Source organism: Ambystoma mexicanum, chromosome 4p (genome assembly GCF_040938575.1).
Source record: "Ambystoma mexicanum isolate Mex_15411 chromosome 4p, UKY_AmexF1_1, whole genome shotgun sequence".
In the NCBI taxonomy this organism is placed as follows: Eukaryota; Metazoa; Chordata; class Amphibia; order Caudata; family Ambystomatidae; genus Ambystoma; species Ambystoma mexicanum.
The window spans coordinates 786,863,458-786,885,440 of record NC_090927.1 but is presented as its reverse complement, the minus strand read 5'-3'; the positions used below and the strand labels follow the sequence as shown (position 1 = coordinate 786,885,440).

At 49.2% G+C, this 21,983-nt stretch overlaps 1 protein-coding gene across 3 annotated transcripts in view; it reads left to right on the top strand.

The window, feature by feature from the left end:
• Positions 1-21,983, top strand: part of CEP162 (centrosomal protein 162) — a 2,248,134-nt gene that overhangs the window by 2,169,455 nt on the left and 56,696 nt on the right. For all 3 annotated transcript variants that reach the window (XM_069606335.1, XM_069606333.1, XM_069606334.1), the window contains one exon: positions 12,556-12,654. In XM_069606335.1, the coding sequence (XP_069462436.1) occupies positions 12,556-12,654 (99 nt within the window). The remainder of the gene's footprint in view (positions 1-12,555; positions 12,655-21,983) is intronic.

Genomic DNA, 21,983 nt, shown 5'->3' with positions numbered 1-21,983 from the left:
TCTTCCATTTCCTGCCCGATTATTGGGTCTCTAATAAGATACCTTGGGTACTTCCAAGTCCACACCCCTCTTTCCCTATGACCTAGGTCCATCCTCATGGAGACCACTCTGTGGTCTGCTATACTGATAGGGCCTGTCACTTCCTCTCGAATCTGGCCCACCAGGCTCGATGTGACCCAAATATAGTCAATCCTAGATTGAGATCCGTTGACCCCGGATAGAAAAGTGTAACCTTCTTCATCCCCTTTCAGTTACCGCCACACATCCCTCAGCCCTGCACCACCTATTCTTTCTTTAAGGTCTGCCGACATCACTGCCCGCGGCCCCTCCTCTTAAGGGATCCCACGAACTGTCCCGTTTCCTCTCCCACACTATATTAAGGTCACCCAGCAGAATTATTTGCCCCCAAGCCTTGTCTTCCAATATCCCCAGAACCCGCTTCAGAAACTGCTCCTGGCCTGAATTTGGAGCATATACCACCGCCAGGGTATATGGGCTGTCCTGATGCGTCCCCTTGACTGTAATATACCTACCCTCCTTATCCCTTATAGTTTCCGTGACTCTGAAATCTACTGTGTTTTTGATGGCTAGAGCACCCCCCCCCCCATTTACTCCTCCCCGACGCGTGTAGGATCTGGCCAAACCCCTGTAGCTTTAGACGCCCCTGGTCTTTTTGCTTAAGATGCGTTTCCTGTAGTCCCAAAATGTCTGGGCCCTCTTTCTTCGTGAATCACTCTAATTTCTTTCTCTTAAGGGGGGTGTTGGGTCCCCTCACGTTATGTGTTAGCCACTTGAATGTGGATTAACCTGTCCCTGCTCCCAAATTGCCTTTCACCCTCCCCCTTCTTCCTCTTGTAGAGGTACCCAACAGGCATAAACCTCTGGGTGCCCCCTTTGAACCCTCCTGCCCCCCCTCGCAATGGGGTGATTCTCTACTTCCCATGTCCTGGCCCTGTACAAAGCCTCCGCTGCCCTCCCCACCCCCGCCCCCCCCACTTCCCTCCCACCCCCCCATAGACGTGCCCACCCTACCCGTCCTCCCCTCCCCTTTCCCTCCCACATCTAGAAGGGCATGTCCTTCCCGCCTCCCTCTCCCCCCACTCCACGGGCATACCCACCCTTTCCGATTCGGAGATGGTTACTCCCCCCCCCCTGCCAATTACATCCTTTAGTGGCCCACCACCCTTATATCGCTTTTTGGCTTAGGTCTCCTCCTGTGCACTCCCTCCCGTAACCCCAGAGCTATTCTAATTCCTTTCCTTGGATGGTTTTCCGCTCAGCTTCGCCCCCTTCTCTTTTCTCCCACTGTTGTCCAGGCCCAAGACTTTGGCCCTGGCCCAACGGTCGTGGGCTGCTTCCCAGCTCCAGTGGGGGGATCATCCAGGTCCAAGTGAAGAATGTCCGCTCCTTCCTGCAGGGTGGTTATCCGCCTTTGGGTCCCCTCCCACTCGAACACCAAACCAAAAGGTCCATTTGTATTTGATCCCCCTGACGTTGAGCACCTTGAGAACCGGACCCATTTGACGCCTCTTTATCAGGGTGTTGCTCGCCAAGTCCTGGAACAGTGCGATGCGGTGTTCGTTATACATTATTGGCTCTTGCTTTCTTGCCTCTTGGAGGACTTCTTACTTTTGGGCATATCTGGTAAACGCTGCCAGAACATCTCTAGATCTCGACAGTGATCCTTTGTCCCCTCTGCCCACTCTATGTATGTGATCTAGCTCCACCTTATCCGGGGGCGACACTCCTAGTATCTTGGAGAACATAGTTTGGACCACTCCTTTTAATTCTTTGTCCTGGACAGTTTCCAGCAACATTTTGATCCTTATATTGATCCTACGAGACCTGTTTTCCATTCCTCCATCTGGATCTCCAGGTTTTGCGTGGCCACGTCGAGCCTGTCAATTGCTTCACTGTTGGCTGTCACTTATTTATCCATTTCCTGCATGCCTCTCTCCAAGAGATCCGTCCGCTCACCCTGCTGCCGCAATTCCTGCTTTATTTCCCCCAGGGCCGAATTGAAGTCCGCTCACAGGAGTTGGAATTGTTCCTGGAATGTCTTAATTAAACTGGTCTGCAGGGTGAGCATCTCCCCCCTAAAGTCCTGCCTCGAAATCATGGCGGAGTTCTCCCCTTCGGACGGTTTGTCAGCATCTTCTATACAGTCTCTCATGCTTTTGGCCAGCTCCCTCATCTCCTACATCGGCCAAATAGTGGGGAGAGTACCTGGGGCGTCCCCTGGGGTTTGCAGCGCTCTCCCGCCCTTTCCTTTGTTTTTCGCGGTCATCTCAGCGAGGGGGTTGCACGTGTGATATTTGCCCGTAGACACTTTCCCTCTCTTTGAGGTTCAAAGCGACTGCTCTGGAGGTCTTTTAGGATCTTTTCCCCTGATGTGCCACTTCCAGCACTTCCTCTCCCCGAGAACCTAATCCGGTGTCTCCCGCACCTTCCTCACTATCATGCGGTCCCTTGGACAGTCCCACTTGCCCCCGCTCCTCTTAAATAGGCACTCTCCCAGGGGAGCTAAAACACTCCCTCGTGCTTCGCCTCTCTTCCCCATGCGCTGCTTGAAGCCCTGGTGGTCTAGGGGGGCCTCTCCCCGTGGGAGCTGTGGCTAAGCAGCCTGAAAATCTTCCCCTCACCAGTTCCCAGGCCTCCTCCTTTCACAGTTGCCTCTCAGGCCTCTCCCCCACCTCCTGGTCCGGTGCTCCACCTGCCTCTTCACCACTGCCCCTCCCCGCCCTGTACCTTCAGGCTACGGGGTGTCTCCCACACCGGAGACCGAAGCTCCTCCAGCACACTGCCAGCCACGTCCAGTGACCTCCGGCGAGGCCGTCCTCCAGTCCTCTCCAGAGCCGGCCCCTCCAGACCTTTCCGGAGCCAGCCCCACAGCTCACACACCAGATGCTGCTCTCCTCCGATGCTGCCCCTGCAGGGGCGCCCCCTCCTCCTCCTCCTCCTGCAGCTCCTCCTCCTCCGACACGGGTGGGTTGTGGGCCCGCTCGGCAGGACCGCGACAGCCCCCCTCCCTCTCAGGCTCCGGCTCACTCCAACACCGGGGCAGCCACCGTAGAACGGCCGCCACACACTCCCCGCTGGCCAGGTGCTGTGCCGTCCCCGCCGCGGCTCCTCCTCCTCCAACGCGGTCGGGTTGTGGGTCCGCTCTCCAGGGCCACGACAGCCCCCCTCGCCCTCGGGCTCTGGCCCACTCCAACACCAGGGCGGCCGCGGCGATCGCAAGAAGTGGCCCGCTGCCCTGTTCTTTGCCTCACCGGGTGCACCAGCACCGATCCGCAATGCCCAGTTACCGGGTGGCGGGCAATTCCCAGATCCTCCGTCGGCACATCTACCCCCTGCAGGCAACCATCTTAGAATCTCTTGGTAATGTTTTAACAGTTCACAATGTACCTTCCAGTACCGTGCGCTGGGGTCCTTTTTGTTGGTTTATGGCCTCCGACCCCCTCGAAGGATTTTTTGGTGATTGTGCAAGTGTGCGTGGGACGAACTGGTGGCTGCAGTTACTTTTTAGTGTTTTACTTCTTTTTACAGAATCACTTTGCGTTTACCGCAAGACTGTGGCCAGGTCCGAAAATGGCCGAGCCACAAAGTCTTTTGTTCTGTCCCATGGCTATTTTGTCCCTTGCCTTCACCCAGGTCAAGTAACCCTGGATTTCCTTATTTGGGCATGTATCTTCCCACGAAAACCGATCTCTTTCGCGGGCTTCTGCCTGTCACATATGTGTGCCCAGGAAGCAGGCTGGGTCTGTCTGGTCCCAATCCACACTACTGGTGCCAGGATGTCTGAAGTGCCTGAATGACTGGGACCACCATGGACCGTGATTGGTCCACGACTGGGATGCCTGCATGAGAGCAGACCTTCGATTGGAAGTCCTCTTGGCGCAAAGCTGATGTTGGATAAGAGAAGGGGCTCTGCATCCATTCCAAGTGGATCACCCGAGTTCTCTCCGAACTACAGAAGGAGCGAAGCATCCTGCAATGAAGAAACAGACTTGTGCAACCGCCAGAGATGCTTTGAAAGGTTTTGCACCTTTCATCCTCTGCTGTCTCGTCAGACCCTTGTTTCCTGCATCGATCAAAAAGGCCTGCCCAGGCGCTTTGTCTCTTTGGAGTAGTGGGAACAAATACTCTTGGCGCCCCCTGCTTACCCACCAAACGAGCCCCTTTGGAAGTGTTCCTGGGACATCTAGTGAATGCTCCAGCTCTCCCTCCGGTATCCCGCAGAATCGCTGCTGTCTCGAGTTGAACCCTGAGACTTAGTACATTGCTTGCTTGTGGTCCTGTGCCCTCTCCCACCAAATTCCGCAGGCCTAGCTCCTCTAGGTCCCGAATTAGGAGAGTGCGTAACGCTGGCTGCATCTGTGATTCCTGTGTCACTACCTGTTGGTGACGGTCGCTGTAGGTGACTTGCTGTTCTGCTCTCCGGTATCCTGAAGCCGACTGCACCAGACTTTTTTTTATCTCCTTAAGAAGTTGAGAAAAGGCAACTTTCCCATCACAGATGATGGTTCTATCCCACAGCCACTGAGAGCCAGAGCGCCTTCGGAACTGCAGCACTCTAACCTCCTAGCAACCTCGACTAAACTGGCAAAGTTTGGTCCGTACTGTGCCGATGGTTGGTGAGTCTTGCATCACTTACTGGTGCCCCCCTTGCACAACCGATCTCTGTTACGCACAAATATCCCTAAAAAGGTATTCGCTTTTGGCTGGGTTAGCCTGCGCTCCCTAGCTATTCTCACCTTTTGAAAACTGCTCTGCCGCCAAGGGCAGACCCTACTCGAATAGTGGAAACCAATTCTTCATCGCCTCAAGCCGCTTCCTGACTTGCTACAGCTGTTCCAAGAAGACCCGCTTTTCGTTCTAACTGCGCGATCATGCGTTTTTACACACAACTGTACTGTTGAGCACAAGGCTCCCCACTTCTTAGGGCTGTACTCGAAAGTTAGGGAACAAAATTGTCTAATGCTCCTAGTGTGTTAACTCACCCTTGTCTTTACAGGTTGTGGCTGTGTTTTACTCATCTGTCACATTAGGAAACATATTGTATATATTTTATATGGTAAAGTATTTTGTGTGGTAACTGTTTTTATATAACTAAAGTTTACTTGTGTCTATTGGTCCGGCCGATAATAACTGTACAGATATTTTTCATATACACTTGCTAAGAGTTATTTGTGCTTCGTTAGTGTATGTGTTCATTGTGGGCTTCCGATTGCTCCCACCCCTCCTGAGACTTACTCTTGACCGCCTGCCAAGCTACCTAGATTGGTCTGGCTTTTCCAGAAGGTTACCCAGTTTCACTAAACCGAGCGTGGCCTCCTAAACTTCTGCCCTCCAGGTCAGAGTTTAGAAATCCATCGTAACAAATACCATTGGTGCTATTGCTTTCTTTGTGGAACTTGTAAAGGGAATTTTTTCATCAAACGAAGAAGGAACTGTTACCAGTGGATTTGTGTTTTCGTGAACTTTTTATTCCTTGGAAATTTTCGAGAACTAATTTAAGACATTCTTTAACTTGGAAGAAATTGACTTTGGGACATTTTTGGGGAGCAAGATCCACCCAGAACAAGTAGAAGTCATCCAAGGTTATTTGTTAATGTTTTTTTTTTATTGTTTTGATTGTTCTGTTGTTTTGTGTGAGGGCCAGTTTGTGTATGCTATGAGGGGTTTCCCTTAAATCCCAGACTAGGTAGGGAATCCCCTGGTAGAGTAGGTTTAGTTAGGGTTTATTTTCTGCTTTTGTTTAAAATAAAATGTCAAACCTTGAGAAAATTAAACACAGTTGTGAACCTCACATTACTGACCACTCACACAGCCCATGTGGCTGGCATGGCGAATGTGTTGGCTGATGCCCTGAGAATTCAGAACTCTGTCGCCCATGAGTTGGAGCAGTGCCCTGTGGTCCTTTTTGAGGTCATCAACCTTTGGGGAAACCCTTCACATGAATTAGGCCTCCACCAGTGCCAACCTCTTGGGACCTCAACTGACTGTCTTGATGGGAGCTCCATTTGAACCCTTGCATTCATGTCCTCCTAGACTTTTGACAGGGAAAATAGTTTTTCTACGGGTGATGACTTCAGCGATGAGCGTGTTGCAGCCCCTTTCTTGCAGACTTCCCTATCTCATCATCTAGAAGAAGATAAAGCTCAGAGTGAGACCTTGATACCTGACGAAAGTAGTTTCGAAATTCTACCTGTCACAATCCAATTAGCATTACCCTCTCCTTGACCCTTCAAAGAAGAAAGAAAGGTTCCACAATCTAGGACCAGAGAGTTCAGACAAGATAATCAGCTTTGTTTAAGTTATGCTGGGTAAAAGATGGGTAAAAAAGCAGTTACAAAACAGACTCTTTCATGCTATATCATACTCTGTATTGCAGAGTGCTATTCATTAGCAGAGAATGAAGTGCCTAAAGGCTTTAGGTCACAGCTACAGGCAGTTCTAGACTTTTGCAAGGCAGCAACTTGGGCCACTTTGCACATTTGTGCCAAACAGTGCTTTTTGGTATCTCTTTTAGGTCAGGATGCTTCATTACATCTGGTATAGGAAGATAAACATTAGAATCAACACAGTGCTAAGCACTTTCTCAGCAGGTGATGACTATGTATACTCCTATTGAGCTTGGGCAGGGCTTTCCCTCCTGAGGTTCGAGTAGGGTACATGCTTCAGGTGGTACATGTCTTTTAATCCCACTGGCTAGTTCCAGCCTACATCTTTCTAAGTTTCCTGGGCCTCATGGCCTACTGCATCCTATTAGTCGTAAGCCCAGTTATGCACAAGTTCACGCCAGTAGCTACTTCGAAGTCAGTGGTCTGCGTTCCAGGGCAACTTGCCAGAATTATTGTACGTTTCAAGCACTGCATCTCAGGATCTTTTGTGGTGGGCCCTGCAAAACAATATTCAGAGAGGGACATTGCTGAGCCAACCCTGGTCCCAACTAACAGTATTCACTGATTCCTCCTTGAAGGGCAGCAGCACTTAATTGCCAGATCCAGTGTTAATCGCCCTCTCGTCTGCAATGGATGCTCTGGGACACCTCAGTGTGCTGGAGCTGCGGACTATCAGGATGACCCTGATTGCCTTCCTCCCATCCATGCGAGGCAAGTGTGTGGTTGCCCTAACGGTCAACGCAGTGGCCATGGACTACCTCAACAAACGGGCTCGTTGTGGTTGTTGCTTTAGTGCAGGTAAGCAACACAACTCTGTTTCTGGGCTCAGGAGTATGAGGTGTCTATAATCGTGGCCCATCTTGCCGGAACAAAGAACTTCATGGCGGATCCCCCGAGCAGACACTTAAGCCTCCCAATAGGGGTAGCTGTGCCAGGATGTTCCGGAGGGGATCTTCACTCTCTGGGGGACTTCTCAGTTGGACCTCTTCACTTTCAGTGTAAACAGGAAGTGCAAGTTGTTCTGTTCCAGGGAATTCCCTCTACAGGGGGCACTTGGGGACGCTCTGATTGCCGAATAGAACTTCAAACTCCTCTATGTGTTGCAACTGATCCCTGCCATCCTGCTAGACCAACGGAGTCTGTAGAATGCTGGGTCCACATTGGTTCTGATTGCTTCAAACTGGGCCCAGAGACTGTGTTGGACATGTCCATCTGCCCTACCTGGTGCCTCCTGCCAAGAGTGCTCTCCCTCTTGGTGGGGGAGGGAGGGAGTCCTTTTGAGCTTCAACAGCCTGAACCTTCATGCTGGGCCACTAAGAGAATGAGGTATAAGAACTTGTTGGACAACGTCCAGGATGTGTTCCTTTCTGCTTAGAGGCCTGCAAGTGGCATATGTTTTCAACTTGGTGTCGGGATAGAGATCTGGACCGTTTGATCTGTTCAGCTTAGTCTGTGAGGGACTTCTTGCTTTCCTTGGCCAGGTGTTCTGCAGATTGCCACAGTAATGTGGTTTTTGGCCACCATTTCGATAATTAAATGGACCCCTGACCAAGACTCTTTCTTCACCATCCCTACTGTTATACAGTTTTTGCAGGATTTGTATAACTAGTTTCCCCATGCCAGTTAGTTGTTCTGCATGTTATTTTAACTTATTTTTGACCTTTTTCATGGGAGCTCTCTGTAAGCCCCTGAATTCATGTTCCTTAAGACTGCTCACCCTTAAGGTAGTTTTTCTTGTGGCCATCACTTCCGCGAGACGTCTGAGCTCCAGGCTCTGTCTTCTTGTTCTCCAAGGAGAAGGTGAATTTGATTGTGAGGCCATCCTTCCTGCCGAAGACTGCGTCAGAGTTTCATCTTGCTCACAAGATTCACCTTCATGTGTTTTTCCCTCCACCTCATCCCTCCAAGCTGGAGGAGAGATTTTGTCAGCTGGACCATGTGCAGGCCCTCAGCTAATATGTCTCTTGGACGAGGGGACTTCAGGAAAGATGGCCGGCTGTTTGTAGTTTACGCTGATGCTCGTGCAGGCAAAGCTGTTACTAGACAGGCCCTGCACAGATGGATTGTCCTTTGCATCTCTGAATACTAAATTTGGTTGGGAAGGATGCGCCTTATGACTCCTGCCTCACAACTGCCAAGCGCTTCTACACTCACAAGCTTCTCGCCTCTGCCGTATCTTCCAAACCCTCTCTCGCCTTCTTTCCCTTCCCACTCCTGACCCTTCCACAAACTCTCTCCTTTCTCCCTCTGATTTCGCCAACTATTTCTCATCCAAAAGTCTCTCTCTTTGCCAAAACATCCTCTCCTTCCCCCTCCTCCTCTTCCACCTCTGCTAACATGCCCACCTTCTCTCCTATCACCCCAGCCTGTGTCTCCTGTCTCCTGTCCAAAACTCATCCTACCACCGCCCCCTCTGATCCCATCCCCACCTCCCTCATCCCCAAAGTGTACCCTCTCCTCATCCCCTCCCTAACCTCTTTCTTTAACACTTGTCTCTCCTCTGCTACCTTTCCTTCAGCTTTCAAAAACCCCACCATCATCCCTATCCTGAAGAAACCTTCTGCTAGCCCTCTTCTCACCTCCAAATTCAGACCAATCTCCCTTCTCCCCTTCATCTCAAAGCTCCTCGAGCGCTTAGCCTACTCTCAACTCTCAGCTTTCATCTCCTCTCATTCCCTCCTCCCCACCTCCCCTCCTCTCAATCTGGTTTCCGCCCTAAATATTCCACAGAGACTGCTCTCACATATGTACTCAACTCTCTCCTCACCGCTCGCCAGGCTAAGCAATCCTCATTTCTCATCCTCCTTGACCTCTCTGCAGCCTTTGACACTGCAGATCACCCCTTACTTCTTAGCACTCTGTCCTCCTTTGGCTTCAAAGGCTCTGTCCTCTCCTGGCTCTTCTCTTACCTCTCCAACCAATCGTTTACTGTCTCCTGGGGCGGCTGCACCTCCTCCAACTTCCCCCTGAACTATGGCGTTCCCCAGGGATCTGTACTCTGACCTTTCCTCTTCTCTCTCTATACCTCCCCCCTCGCTTCCGTCATCTCTTCTTTCTGCATCTCCCACCACTTCTACGCAGACGATACTGAACTTTTTCTCTCCTCCTCCTTCACTTCTGACCTCCACCACACTCTCTCTTCCTGCCTCACGGCCATAAAAACTGGGTGTCATCCCACTTTCTTTCCTTCAATCCTGACAAGACTGAAGTGCTTTTCTTCCCTCCTAACACACTCTCACCCTCCCCTCCTCCTTTCATCCGCTTTCCCCCTTCCAATCCTCCCATCTCGACCCATGCCCGCAAGCTAGGCCATCATATTGACTCCTCTCTCTCCTTCTCCACCAATATCTCTCTAACCTCTCGTTCCTGTCGGCACCACCTTTTCAACATCCGCAAGATCCGCCCCTCCCTCACTTTTCACGCTTCTAAACTCCTAATCTCCTCCATTATTTTCTCCCGTCTCTTCTACCGCTCCTCTCTTCTCTTTGGCCTTCCTATCTCTCACCTGACTCCCCTAAAATCCATCCACCACTCCTCTATCCGTACTCTGTCTCCTCGTCCCTTGAGACTCTATTTCTACATCACTCTCTCAACTCGGCTGGCTCCCATTCCACTCACAATGGAAATTTCCATTTCTCTGCCTTGTCTACAAATCTCTCCATGACCTTGCTACCCCATCTTTCCTCCCTCCTCTCATTCTACTCTCCTTCCCGCCCTCTTCGCTCAGCTGACCAACACCTTCTCACTGTACCCCCAGCCCCTTGTGCCTCCTCACGCTTCCGCTCCTTCCAACTCTTGGCCCCCCTCCACTGGAACTTCTTTCCTCTCCCTATCCACTCCTCCCCCACCTACCCATCTTTCCGCTCCTCCCTGAAAGCCCTTCTTCTCCACTCCCCCCGACTCTCCTTCCCTACCACTCGCCCCATACCCTGCACCCTTCCCCACCCTCCCTCCCCTTCCTCCCGATGACCATATTGGATGCTGTAAACACCCAAGGGCGTTAAGACCCCTGGGATCTTCCCCCCTAAATATGCTTCTGTCTTTTTTGTACTGTTATAATGTAAAGCGCTTTGGCGTAAAGCGCTATATAAACTCAATAAACATAAACATTCCACTAGAGCCCAGGCTGCCACCTCTGCCCTGCACAATGAGGGCCCTGCCTTGGACATCTGTCAAGCGGCTATGTGGATTTTGCTGCACACGATTTCCAAACATTGCTGCCTGGATTTTCTGTCAGGACGGGACGTCCGCTTTCAAAGAACGTTTGTCCAGAGTTTTCTGGTTTAGGTAGGGGCTTCTTGCTCTCTCCCGTGCTCCAGATTTCTGTACTGCTACGGGAGTCTGGCCAAGATGAGGAATCTTTGTAACTAAGGAATCAATTAGAACAATAAATTACTTACCTGACAGTAATGTTCTTACTGATTTATTAGTCCTTCCACCCACAGCGTCCTCCGTTTCCTTCCAACCTGTCCTTCTTGGCAGATTGCTGGTACTCCTCTTCTGTTTGGCAACCCCTCAGCTGCTGAGTGCTAGCGGAAAAGGACGAACAGAGGTCCCAAGTCACAGTGACTCCTTCAATACTGGCTACAGCGTCACTTCTGGTTTCTGGGTGTGAAAAACCACCAAGTGGAGCTTCACCGCCTGTTGGCTGAAAAAGACAGCTGTTGCTGGAGAGAATAATATCTAAGATGAGGAATCTGTGGGAGGAAGGACTAGTTCAGCATAAATATCATTGCCAATAGATAAGTAATTTGTTCTTTGACACTTGATGGTTTTATCCTTCAATCATGAAGTAAGGAATGTTTGCACCAGAATAAAACCACTGATCTGGGCCAGCTGCTTTGGCAAAAAATGGATCCTATCCAGCAGATCTTAATATTTGCTCAATCCATGGTCTATACTGTATAACAAACTTGATCTTCCAGCTCCACATGACTAGTCAAATGCTAATATCAGTCACCTCCACCCGCCAGTCATGATTAGTTTAGAAATTCTTTGACATTAATACTGATAAGGTGTAAAGCACACTTATGAAAAAATACCTACGTTTCAGTATTAGGATCTTCGGAGAGCCTCCACCAGGTCTTCCTAAAATGACAAGCAAAGAATATGTAATGCAAAATCCAGCCCACCACAATGGCACAGGACACTGGGCCTCATTACGACCCTGGCGGAGTGGGTTTACGCCAGCGGTATTCGCGGCGGACCCGTCCGCCCTACTACGAGTTCCCGTAGCGCCATGGAGCGTTTTCCGCCTGGTTTTTCCGGGCGGAGAAATCCATGGCGCTACGGGACCTTGTTGTTAATTACGCCACCGTATTTTACGGTGGCGTAATTAACGCCTTCCCCACTCCCATTATACCCTATGGGGCAAAAATGGGAATGGGGAAGGGTAAAATGGGGAATGGGGATTTACCGCCCCGCCAAGGTCGGAATGGGGCGGAAAATCCGCCAACCCCCATGGCGCTATCGGCAGCTTTCCGCCGTGCTCCATGGTGCATTTGGCGCCACGATTTCCGCCAGGGTCGTAATGAGGCCCACTGTGTTCTACAGAAACTGCATAAAACAGACTAGAATTTAAAGTAAAGAATTCTGGCACACCAATCCTTAATTATGTGCCTGGATACCTATGCTCGACTATATAACTCTCCCACTAAATGGTCCGGTCAGTGATCTGCTCTTGTGTCCTAGATTCATTTTTGTGTTTTAACAAAAACAGCTTCTGTTTGTTGATTTTTAGACATGAGATGCCTTGCTTGTAAAGCTATTTTTTTAAATCTCTGATTCAGTTGACTTTTTGATAATATTTTACTAAATGTTTTAAAGTTTAATTTCTCATATGTTCTGGAGTGGCATTCAAATCCCTAAAGTGCGTTCCTACCATTGCCAGTGCACTTAAGTAATGTTGAAGTGCAATCATCAATGTTGGTAAGATGTTTATTCCATTGTGTATTTACTATAATTCTGGTTCATTGAGAGTTGTCAGTTACAGATATGCAATCTATATCCGTTTCTTTGTTAACCTATTCTAGCCTAGCCTAGAGCTAAACATTCATGAATAGACACGTTTAGAAATAGTTTTCGTCATCATTATTTGTGGGATAATTGCATCATGTATTGATGGCGATTCATTAAAACATTTCTCTAGATTCTCATAAAACATCTTCAAGATCAAGTTAAAGAGCTTCAACGAGATCGTGAATGCCTTGCAAAAATTCAGATTCGAGAGCAAATTCTACAAAAAGAGGTGATTAAAAAATCATGTTTGTAAAGCATTCATTTGTAGTAGATAGTATTATATGCTGTTTGAACTTTTATCCTGCGCACTTCATGTCACAACATTTCTTTTCTCATTGTGGCAATCGGGTCTTGCTGCATCAAATGTTGGCATTCAATGCTCTATACTGTACACGATGAACTGTCCACTTAAATTTTGATAATTTATTTAGTATTGTATAACTGTTGCTGTAGATTCTTTTTAAGTGATTGAAGCCATGAATGGTATTATGTTCGTAAAGCTGTGTGTGTTTCGGAAATGTTTTCATTGTTGCGCGACAGTTATGAGTCTAGCAAGATGCACCATTTCTCAGAGGCTTACAGTCAAACTCTTTTGGTAGAAGTATGCAGCAGAGATGCTCAGGCATGCCCTTCTTTAGGGGAAACGTGTCTGAGGCACGCAACTGTGTGGAACTGGCATCAGAACACTGGGGATTTAATATGTACGCGCTGGATCATGAATACAGCCTTTTTGTAAAAGCTTGGCAGGCTGAAGAGCGATGGTCAGGAGTGTTGCCCAGAGAAATTGCCAGGGGTTAAGATTGATTCTAAATGTCCAGCCATGATCTCTTTTTTTGGACTCATTTTCCCATACACCTAGTAGCAATAGAGGGGATGTTGTTAATTAGAGAGGAGGTCCCATGAAGAGAGGCCAGTCCGCTATGAAAGAGGCCAGGTTTGTGTGGTGTAGGTTGGGAGAGAGCTGAGTTGAAGAGGTTTGCTGGAGGCGAAAATGAGATTGCTTTGGACATGGCTAGACAAGAGGTGGTAACCTGAAGAGAGGAGGAGGAGGAGTTGAATTGAAGGAGCGTGAAGATGTTGATTTAGGAGAGGGAAGGAGTAGGTGAATAACATCAGGGTAAGGAGGATGGGAGGAGAAAGAGGCAGGGGCTGGGAAGATAAGACTCAGAGAGAAATATAGACCCAGGAGTCCTGATACAGAGAGACAGAAAGAGCCAGAGAGAGAGAGAGAGAGAGACCAAGAGACCAGCTGGGAGGGACAGAGGTACAAACTGACCAGGAGCAAAGGAGCGAGGGGCCAACTGAGAGAGGTGTTGCGACTGACCAGGAGAGAGGAAGGGAGAAAATTACTGGGAGGAAGGGGGAAAGAATGACCAGTGAGGGAGGAATGGTAGGAAGGAGGAAGGGAGTTTAGGTCAGACGGACATGACCAGGAGTGAGGGACTGACTGACCAAAGGCAGTGGGAGGGAGTGAGACTGAGGTGGGGTAGGGAAGGAAGGAGATACTGAGCGAAGAGGTAGAGGGGGAAGCAGGTAGGGAGGGGCAGAGAGGGTAAGATGGAGTGCGGAACCAAGATGGCTGCCCGGAAAGAAGGAGGGAGAGATGGAGAGAGAGGAAGTGATGGACCCAGGAGACTGGGGAGACAGAAGGTGAACCGAGCGGAGAAGAAGTTTATTAACAACAAAAATTGGTGGTGGAAGTACAGGAGGAGGTGAAGAGAAAACAGAGATACCCTGGCAAGTGGACACTGAGAAGGGAAGAGGAAGGAACTATAGAAGGAAGGAAGACACTTTATATTTGGGGGTAAATGAGATGGACATGGAGGGAAGGTGCACCGCATATGCCCTACATCTGGATGATCAGTGGGGGCAGGAAATATTACCAGCATGTGGCGATACAATGCAGTGGAAGGTCAGGGAGAAGAAGGACATAATAGTGAAAGGCACAGAGAGAAAGAAAGGAACTCTAGGAATGAGATTGCTACGGATGAGTGAGGAGGAGGACCGGGGGCATTTCAGCGATAGTCTGAACGCCCCTGAGTAAAGAGTCCCTCTCTCTAAGATCCTGACTACAATTGGTGACCTTCACACTTCTTCCAGTGGCCGCTCCATCTTTGGACAGTGGAGGTGTGTGACCCAACATGCTCCTTTAAAACAACTGAAGATGAAGGGAGTTGCCAGAGTTGTGGAAAGGAGCATTGAGATCTCATTAAACACCACAAATAGTGAGTGTTTATCATGCCCTATGGATTGCTAAGAAGGCAGACATGGACATTTGAGACTCTTAAACCTGGAACTGACTTTTGATTGTGTTAATTGTTTGCCATCTGGTTTTTCAGCCCATGGAGAAGCCAGCCTGCATTTTGCTTGACTTGACCCACTTTCCTTGTTACTTTTCAAGCAAAAGCTTTTTCTAATGGACTCCTTCCGCTCACGGTTCCTCATCTTTGATATCTATCTTCCAGTGCAGCTTTTTTTCATAAACATTTCCTCTGCCAGGATGCACAGATAAGCTCTGTGTCAACACCACCCGATGCGCCCTGTGCTGAACATCACGTTGGGGCCAATATATGTAGAGGCTTCACGCCCTGTGACCTCATCTCCTTTTCTCAGCACACTCTGCTCGCTTTAGGAACGCTGTTCTAAAAACGTATTTGTTTTCTCAAGTTCTTAACTTCTGTTCTTCATAATCGCCATGATGCCGAATCTGACGAAGTCCTCGTGTTTTAAATCCTGAGTGGACTGCAGGCATCTGATGTCTGTTTCAGACCCACACTGTATTTGCCTTTTCTGTTTTGGTGAAGGCCACAACACCCAGGACCTCACGTTGTGGCAATCGATGCACCCGAAGGTGCTTCAAAAACGTGAGACAAAACATTGTACCTTCTCCATAAGGAGCTAGGTGATAAACCCATTCAAGGTCGCTGGGTGCGAACCAGAGCATCAAGGAACGGGCCCCAGTCTGAAAGGACAAACGGAAGAAGAAACACAGCAAGAGATCCAGGTCCCCAGGCAGTTCTTCCTGACCACTCTTTGTCATCAAAGAAGAGGAAGCACCACTCCAAGTATATCCCGCCAGTACCCTTTTCCCACCCACTCGTCTACTCCTGAGAAATGGGAGGCATTCAGATTGAAGATGCTCAACATCTTCCCTAGGGCCCCTGCGCCAGCGACTTCGGACCCATTGCCAGGGACCAAGGGATCAGAGCTGAAGGCCGTGGCGCAGGCAGCTTTGGCCAAACCAACGGAGCCCACCACGCTTGGAGGAGCCAGGAATCTACAAGCAGACGTGACAAGGTCATGTCTAAGGACCACATAGTTCCATCTCTGGAGACGGTCCTCTAATCTCGGGTCCCTCTTTCCTGGCGCCAACAGTGCTGAATGGCACCAGAGCCGTAAGATGCTTTCATCAGCTCCCCAGATGAGCATTCATGTCCCATTTGGAGGACATTTATGATAAGAAGTGTTACCCTGTCGCTTTCGGGCTGGAGACTCTCCATTCTCGGGAATTCAGACTTACTAGAGGAGTTTTATGGGAAACAAGCACTAGGTGGACCTAGCAGCTGACTTGCAGGAGGCATGTGGCCTCAGTACCTCACAAATGGTGGATATGCTCCCAGCTGCCACCCCGGGCAAGCCTCAGGCCACTTTTCCGCGTCTGATGGCATAGGTAGTTGACACCTTAGGGATGTCGGCTCCTTCATGTCCAAAGGTGCAGTCTGAATTGACTGACATCATGGAGGAGGGTCCAAAAAAGGACAGAGTGGTGAACATCTACAAGATGGTCCAAGTTTTCCAGCCACAGATAAAAGCTCCAGCCTCAGCTTTTTTGCGCTTGCTTGGCATTATGGCCTCCTGCATCCTTATGGTGCCAAAGGCCCACCTGCACATGAGGTCGCTGCAGTGGCCTCTGAGTTTACAGTAGGCACAGTTTCAGGGACGAACATCACACATTCTATTGGTCTCAGGGAGAGAGTGTCCGAAGACCTGCAATGGTGGTCCATGAAGGACAACATCTTGAAAAGTTTGTTTCGTCCACCTTTCCCACCCGGTGACTCTAGTCACGGATGGGTGCCTGAAGGGCTGGGGTACTCACCTTGGTGTGCGGTCTGTGGTGCCCAGCAGAGTGCCGGGAGCACATCAATCTGAGGGAGCTGCGAGCGATCAGGCTGGCCATGGTCGCTTTGCTCCCCCCTGTGAAGGCCAAGATGGTGTTGATCTTAACGGATAACACTGTAGCCATGCATTACCTCAACAAGCAGGGTGGTGTGGGCTCCTTGCCTCTGTGCTGAGAAGCAATGCGTTTGTGGTTCTGGGCTCTGGAGAACACTGTGTCTCTGACTGTGACCCATTTGTCTGGCAAGGAGAACGTGCTTGCGGATGCACTGAGCAGACAGTCTTCAACCTACTACGAGTGGAGGCTCTGCCAAGAAGTTGTGGAGGAGATTTTCTCCCATTCGGGTACTCCAGTGCACTCTTGATTTCCAGTGTGAACAGAAAGTACAGGTGGTTCTGCACTAGGGAGCTCTGGGGCGCCCTAACAGTCAAGTGGAACTTTGATATCCCTGTCATTTCATTGGTTCTCAGGAGACTGTGCCTGTTCGGGTCCATGATGATCTTGATCACTCCAGATGGCCCCTGAGAACGTGATACCCAAAGCTGCTGGACATGACCACCTGCACTCCCTGCCATCTGCCTCAGATGACTGACCTCCTCTCCCACTGATGGGGGTGGGGAAAGAGGATCATGCAATCATCCTCCACAGCCGGAACATTCATGCCTGCCTGCTGTGAAAAGCATAGGGCATAAGGAATGGGATCTGATGTTGGACGTTCTGGATGTACTCCTCTCAGCTGGAAGACCCGCCATGAAGTTCATCTATGCCGTAGGTTTTGGGCTTGGTGCCGGGAGAGGAATCTGGGCCCTTTTACCTGCTCCACATCTTTAGTGTTTAAATTTCTTCTGCCTTTGGCCCAGGTGAGCCTACAGATTGGTACAGTGAAAAGGTTTCTTGCGGCCATTTGGGTCTTCAAGAGGACCTCAAAGCAAGGCTTTTTTTTCATGATCCCCACAGTCATTTAATTCCTGAGGGATCTTTCTTCTATATTTCCCGCACGCCAGTTTGTTGTCCCTGTGTAGGGTTTACATTTTTTATTTCTGTTTATTGAAGGTCTACCAATCAACTGTAACAAGAACAGAGCCCTCCACATGAGAAGTTCTCCCACAATATGAGCACACATACGTACAAAAACAGTGCCAAATAAAAGTGGGGGCTTCACTGATTGTCCTTATAGTAAGGGGGGTAGAAAAAGCAGAGCAGAAGTCTCCCCACATATTCAAAACACTTGTAACCTGAAACTGTACAACATGTTGCCCCTTTAGCATACCATCCAGAGCCCTTCCCTAGTTTCCTTTCACTTATTCCCTTTATACACTCGCCCCTCCATAGCATAGATGTAATGCGTAACAGGCAGCATCCTTCTTCTGCATTCTACACTCTATAAAACAGAGCAATCAATCTTAACCTCATAAGTACAGCTTGTCCTATAATCTTTCAACTATGAACTAATACACTCTCTCAGGAGTCAAGTTCTAGTGTTAGGAAAATCTTTAACACCCAACACCCGATCATAGGGGGCAATACTCTGGCCAGTACCCGTCTAAACAATGATCTCAACCAAGTTGAGGTTTCAGAATAAGTAGTCCCCCTGTTTTATATCATTTTTGTTTGGTACTTGGAAAACGTGTTCCTCCTTTCAACCATTGTCTGTACCAATGCTGGCAGGTGAGGGTATCGGCTTTAATAGATCCTCCTCCTTCTCCGCATCCTAGAAGATGTATTCTTTCCCATTCCAGGTGGCTTGCAGTTTGGCAAGCCGGAGAAGACCTGCTTTCACTCCTCGCGCCAAGATGCTAGAACCCCCAACCCCCCTGTTTTCTGGAGCTTGAATCTCGGTATTACCAGTAAGTGGTCTTGTGCAGATTTTAGCGGTCTATTAGGAATGTAGGTGGTGAAGCGGTTAGCAAGATAAATAGGTGCCTGGTTGGTTCTAAATTTGTGAGTAAGTGCAAGAGTTTTGAGTGATATTCTAGAGGTAATATGAAGCAAGTGTAAATTGTGTCGTGGGTCAGATATGTGGGATTTCCTGGGGATATTGAGGGCCTCCCTTATGGCATTGTTCTGGGTGACTTGGAGATTGTTGATGTTTCTTTGGCTAGTACCGAGATATAAGGCATTACAATAATCAATTTTCGCCATAACCAAGGTTCTAGCTAGGGTAATGCAGTTAGAAGCTGTTAAGAAGGGTCTACGTGCTGTTATAAGCTTACAGGTGTACGCAGAAGCTGAAACAACAGCATTAGTTTGTCGTGCAAGTGACATAGATACCTAATGTTTTTGTGTCCTTGGAGACGTTGATATTGTTTCCGTCCATGGTGAATGATTTGAAGGTGGGATCCAATTTACTGAGTCTGGTGTGAGAACCTAGGATAAGTAGCTCGGCTTTCTCATCGTTTAGGCACAGTCCATGATGTGCCATCCAGGCTTGGATGACCAAGTAGACATCATTGAGTGCTTTGGAGTCGATAGCATGGTCACCAGTGATGGAGATGATTATCTGGGTGTCATCAGCATAATTAGTGTACGGATCACCGAGATAGTCGATAATATCAAAAAGGGGCTTAATACATTGTAAAGTGTTGGGGAGACACAGGAGCCTTGAGGGACTCCGAATAAGACTAGTGAAGATTCGGCTGATGCGGTCAGTTAGAAGACACACATTGTTCTGTTTGCTAAGAAATATCTGATCCATGAGGTGGCTTCATCAGAGAAGTGGGCAGCACCGTTTCCCCATTCTATCCCGCTGGACAATCTGACACTTTACTTCCCCTCTTTTCCGACATGAGCACTTTCACGCACTATGAAAGACCATGGACTAACCCCAAGACTGTTTACCTGACATGTCCAAACCCCAGCCAAAGTCAGGCCATTAACCTGAATCACACACACCTGACCCTTTCCCTTCCCCACAGTGATAAAAGGAGGAGCAAGAGAGCACAGTACGAGCAAGGCAGACCGCACAACGAGACAGCTATCAAGACCCGGCAGTTCAAGAGGAGGAGAAAGGCAGCGAATATCGAGAGGCTGACAAGAAGAGACACAACCTTGCCCTTTTCAACACAGACCCGCAAACCCTTTGCAGAGGGAATCGTAAGACCCAGGACAGTAGCCCAAGTGTGTTTCTGCAGATGTCATCGGTACACACAATAAGTGGGAGCAAGGGAAACTCCTACTACTGTGGTACCGACCTTGACTCCAGTTACATGGAGAGCCGAGCGGTTCATCACAGCCGGTGAGTCGAGGGAAGAGCTGATAAGAACTGGGCTGTGGTGAATGAAAGTCTCAAAGTGGCAAGTTGAACTAAGTTCAAAGAACTGTAAAAGGGTTAAGGGGAAACCAGCTGCAGATGGAACCGGCACCACGTGGGTGTTAACTCGAGATACTGTGGTCGATCCATGTCTGAGTGAAACTACAGATACCAGAAGGCCGTAGGAGAGCCGCCAAGATAGGTCAAAGTGGTCATACAGGAGGTCAAACAAAATCCCTGTACAGTCGAACGCCTTTGACCGAAGAACTGTAGAGAAAGTAAGGGAAGTGAATCCTGCAAACATTGAAAGCAAATAGGAATTTAAAGTTGGCAAGAGTGACCCTGGAGGAGGGATGCTGACAAGAAGGGGGCAACGTCTAAAGTCCCAAGAAACAGTGTGTTGTGATGTCCACTGGTACTGTTTAAAAAGACATTGTACAAAAACGATAGAGGAAGATTTTCGAAAGCCATAGTGAACCCGGTGGAGGGAGGCTAATAGCCGAGAGGGATCCGAACCCGAACGAGGGAGCTCCAGGGGTGAAGCCATCACCAAATATCGAGAAGCGATAATGAACCAAGTGGAGGGAGGCTGAAGATTTGAGACGGGTCTGCAGCCAGAAGGCGGGGACACGGGTGGAGACCTATCACCCGAATATAGGGAAGAAGTCCTTGTGAAATAACTTTTTGTTTTGATACTTTGAAAGCTATCAGGCCCTTCTAATAAGGAGGCAAAACCATTGAAGGCCTTGATACTGATTGGGACTGTTTGTGAAGGGTCAGGACCCAAGGGTGAAGCCATCACCTAATGTGAACTGTGGAAACAAACTTTAATTTTGTTAAAACTTCTGTTTCAGGTTATTTGAAAACATCAGGCCCTCGAAGGCAAGAGACTTTCAAGAGAAACAAGACTTGGCCATCGACAAACATGATAGCTGCAAGTGGAACTGTCTTCTCATGCTGGGGAAGCTCGAGACTGTACTGTGCTCCAAGATCCCACCTTACCCTGTGCTCAAAACATGGGGAAGGGTGACCCAAGCTACTACATCTGACTAATCATTTGAGAACACGTCTTTCTTTTCTTGAAAACCATCCCACACCCTTTTTGGTATTAGTTGTAAGGTTTGGCCATAGGTTTCTTAGTATAGGCCCTTTTTAGTTGACATAACGGCACGAGGTCTTCCTTTCTTTTCATTTGATGGTCGACGCTTGCTCCCATCTTAGATTTAGGTTTAGATTAGGCATTTTTCCAACCTGCATACAGTTTAATAAACACCCTTGAACTGTGATCACATGTGTCTGTCTTTACGGTTACCATCATGAGTTCCTTATAGGATCCAAAAAAGGCCGAACACCATGCTGTGGATCCCGCTATGGCCACCGCCGGACCCAGTTCGGGAAGGACCTGCTCCCCATCTCCATCTCCGTCCATGGGAAGCCTGCCAGTGAGGGGTAGGTAGTTCCACGAGGAAGTCCCTGGCCCCTTCGAAACCCCATTCCTCTTCTAAGCAGAAGGGTGTGAAGGAGGGGGCGAAGACCCCGTTGACGACGGCTCCGTTTGCTACGGTCTCCTCTTTGTCGACAACTGCTTTGTCATCCAAGGTAACAGTTTAGTCGACGCTCACCCCGTCGACGACCACGGCGGCTGCCATCCCGTTGACGGCTCCGTCGTTGGGCCCAGCAACAACATCGACGACCATTGTTACTTCGGCAACGGGAGGGGCTATTACTACTGTGGTGAAGACGACAGCTTCGCCACAAGTGTCTTTACCTCCACACCCACCGATGGCGGCGACCCACGACTCCTGAAGATGCGCCTGTGTGTACACAGGCTCCCATCATCGCCTCCTTCCCTAAAGATTCAGAGAAATTGAGGAAGCTGCCGCCCCCTATGGATTTTCTCCCCATGGTGGAGAAGGTGTCCCAGGCAAGTCTGCAAGCGTCTCAGAGAAGATCGGCATGAATATACACCAGCTCCGACGACTAGTACCTGTCCAAAAATTAGTAATCGGATCCTGAGGGCGGCCTCAGCCCCATATCCCAGGAGGGATCACCAAGAGGAGAGCCAGATCTGCCTTTTGGTCCATGTTTCAGCCCCGAGCCGGCACCTGCGATCCCAGTCAGGCCGCAGCCAGCACCAAGGGATGTGTCTTTGGACATTTTGATGACCCTCCACACCTTGGTGTCGGAGATA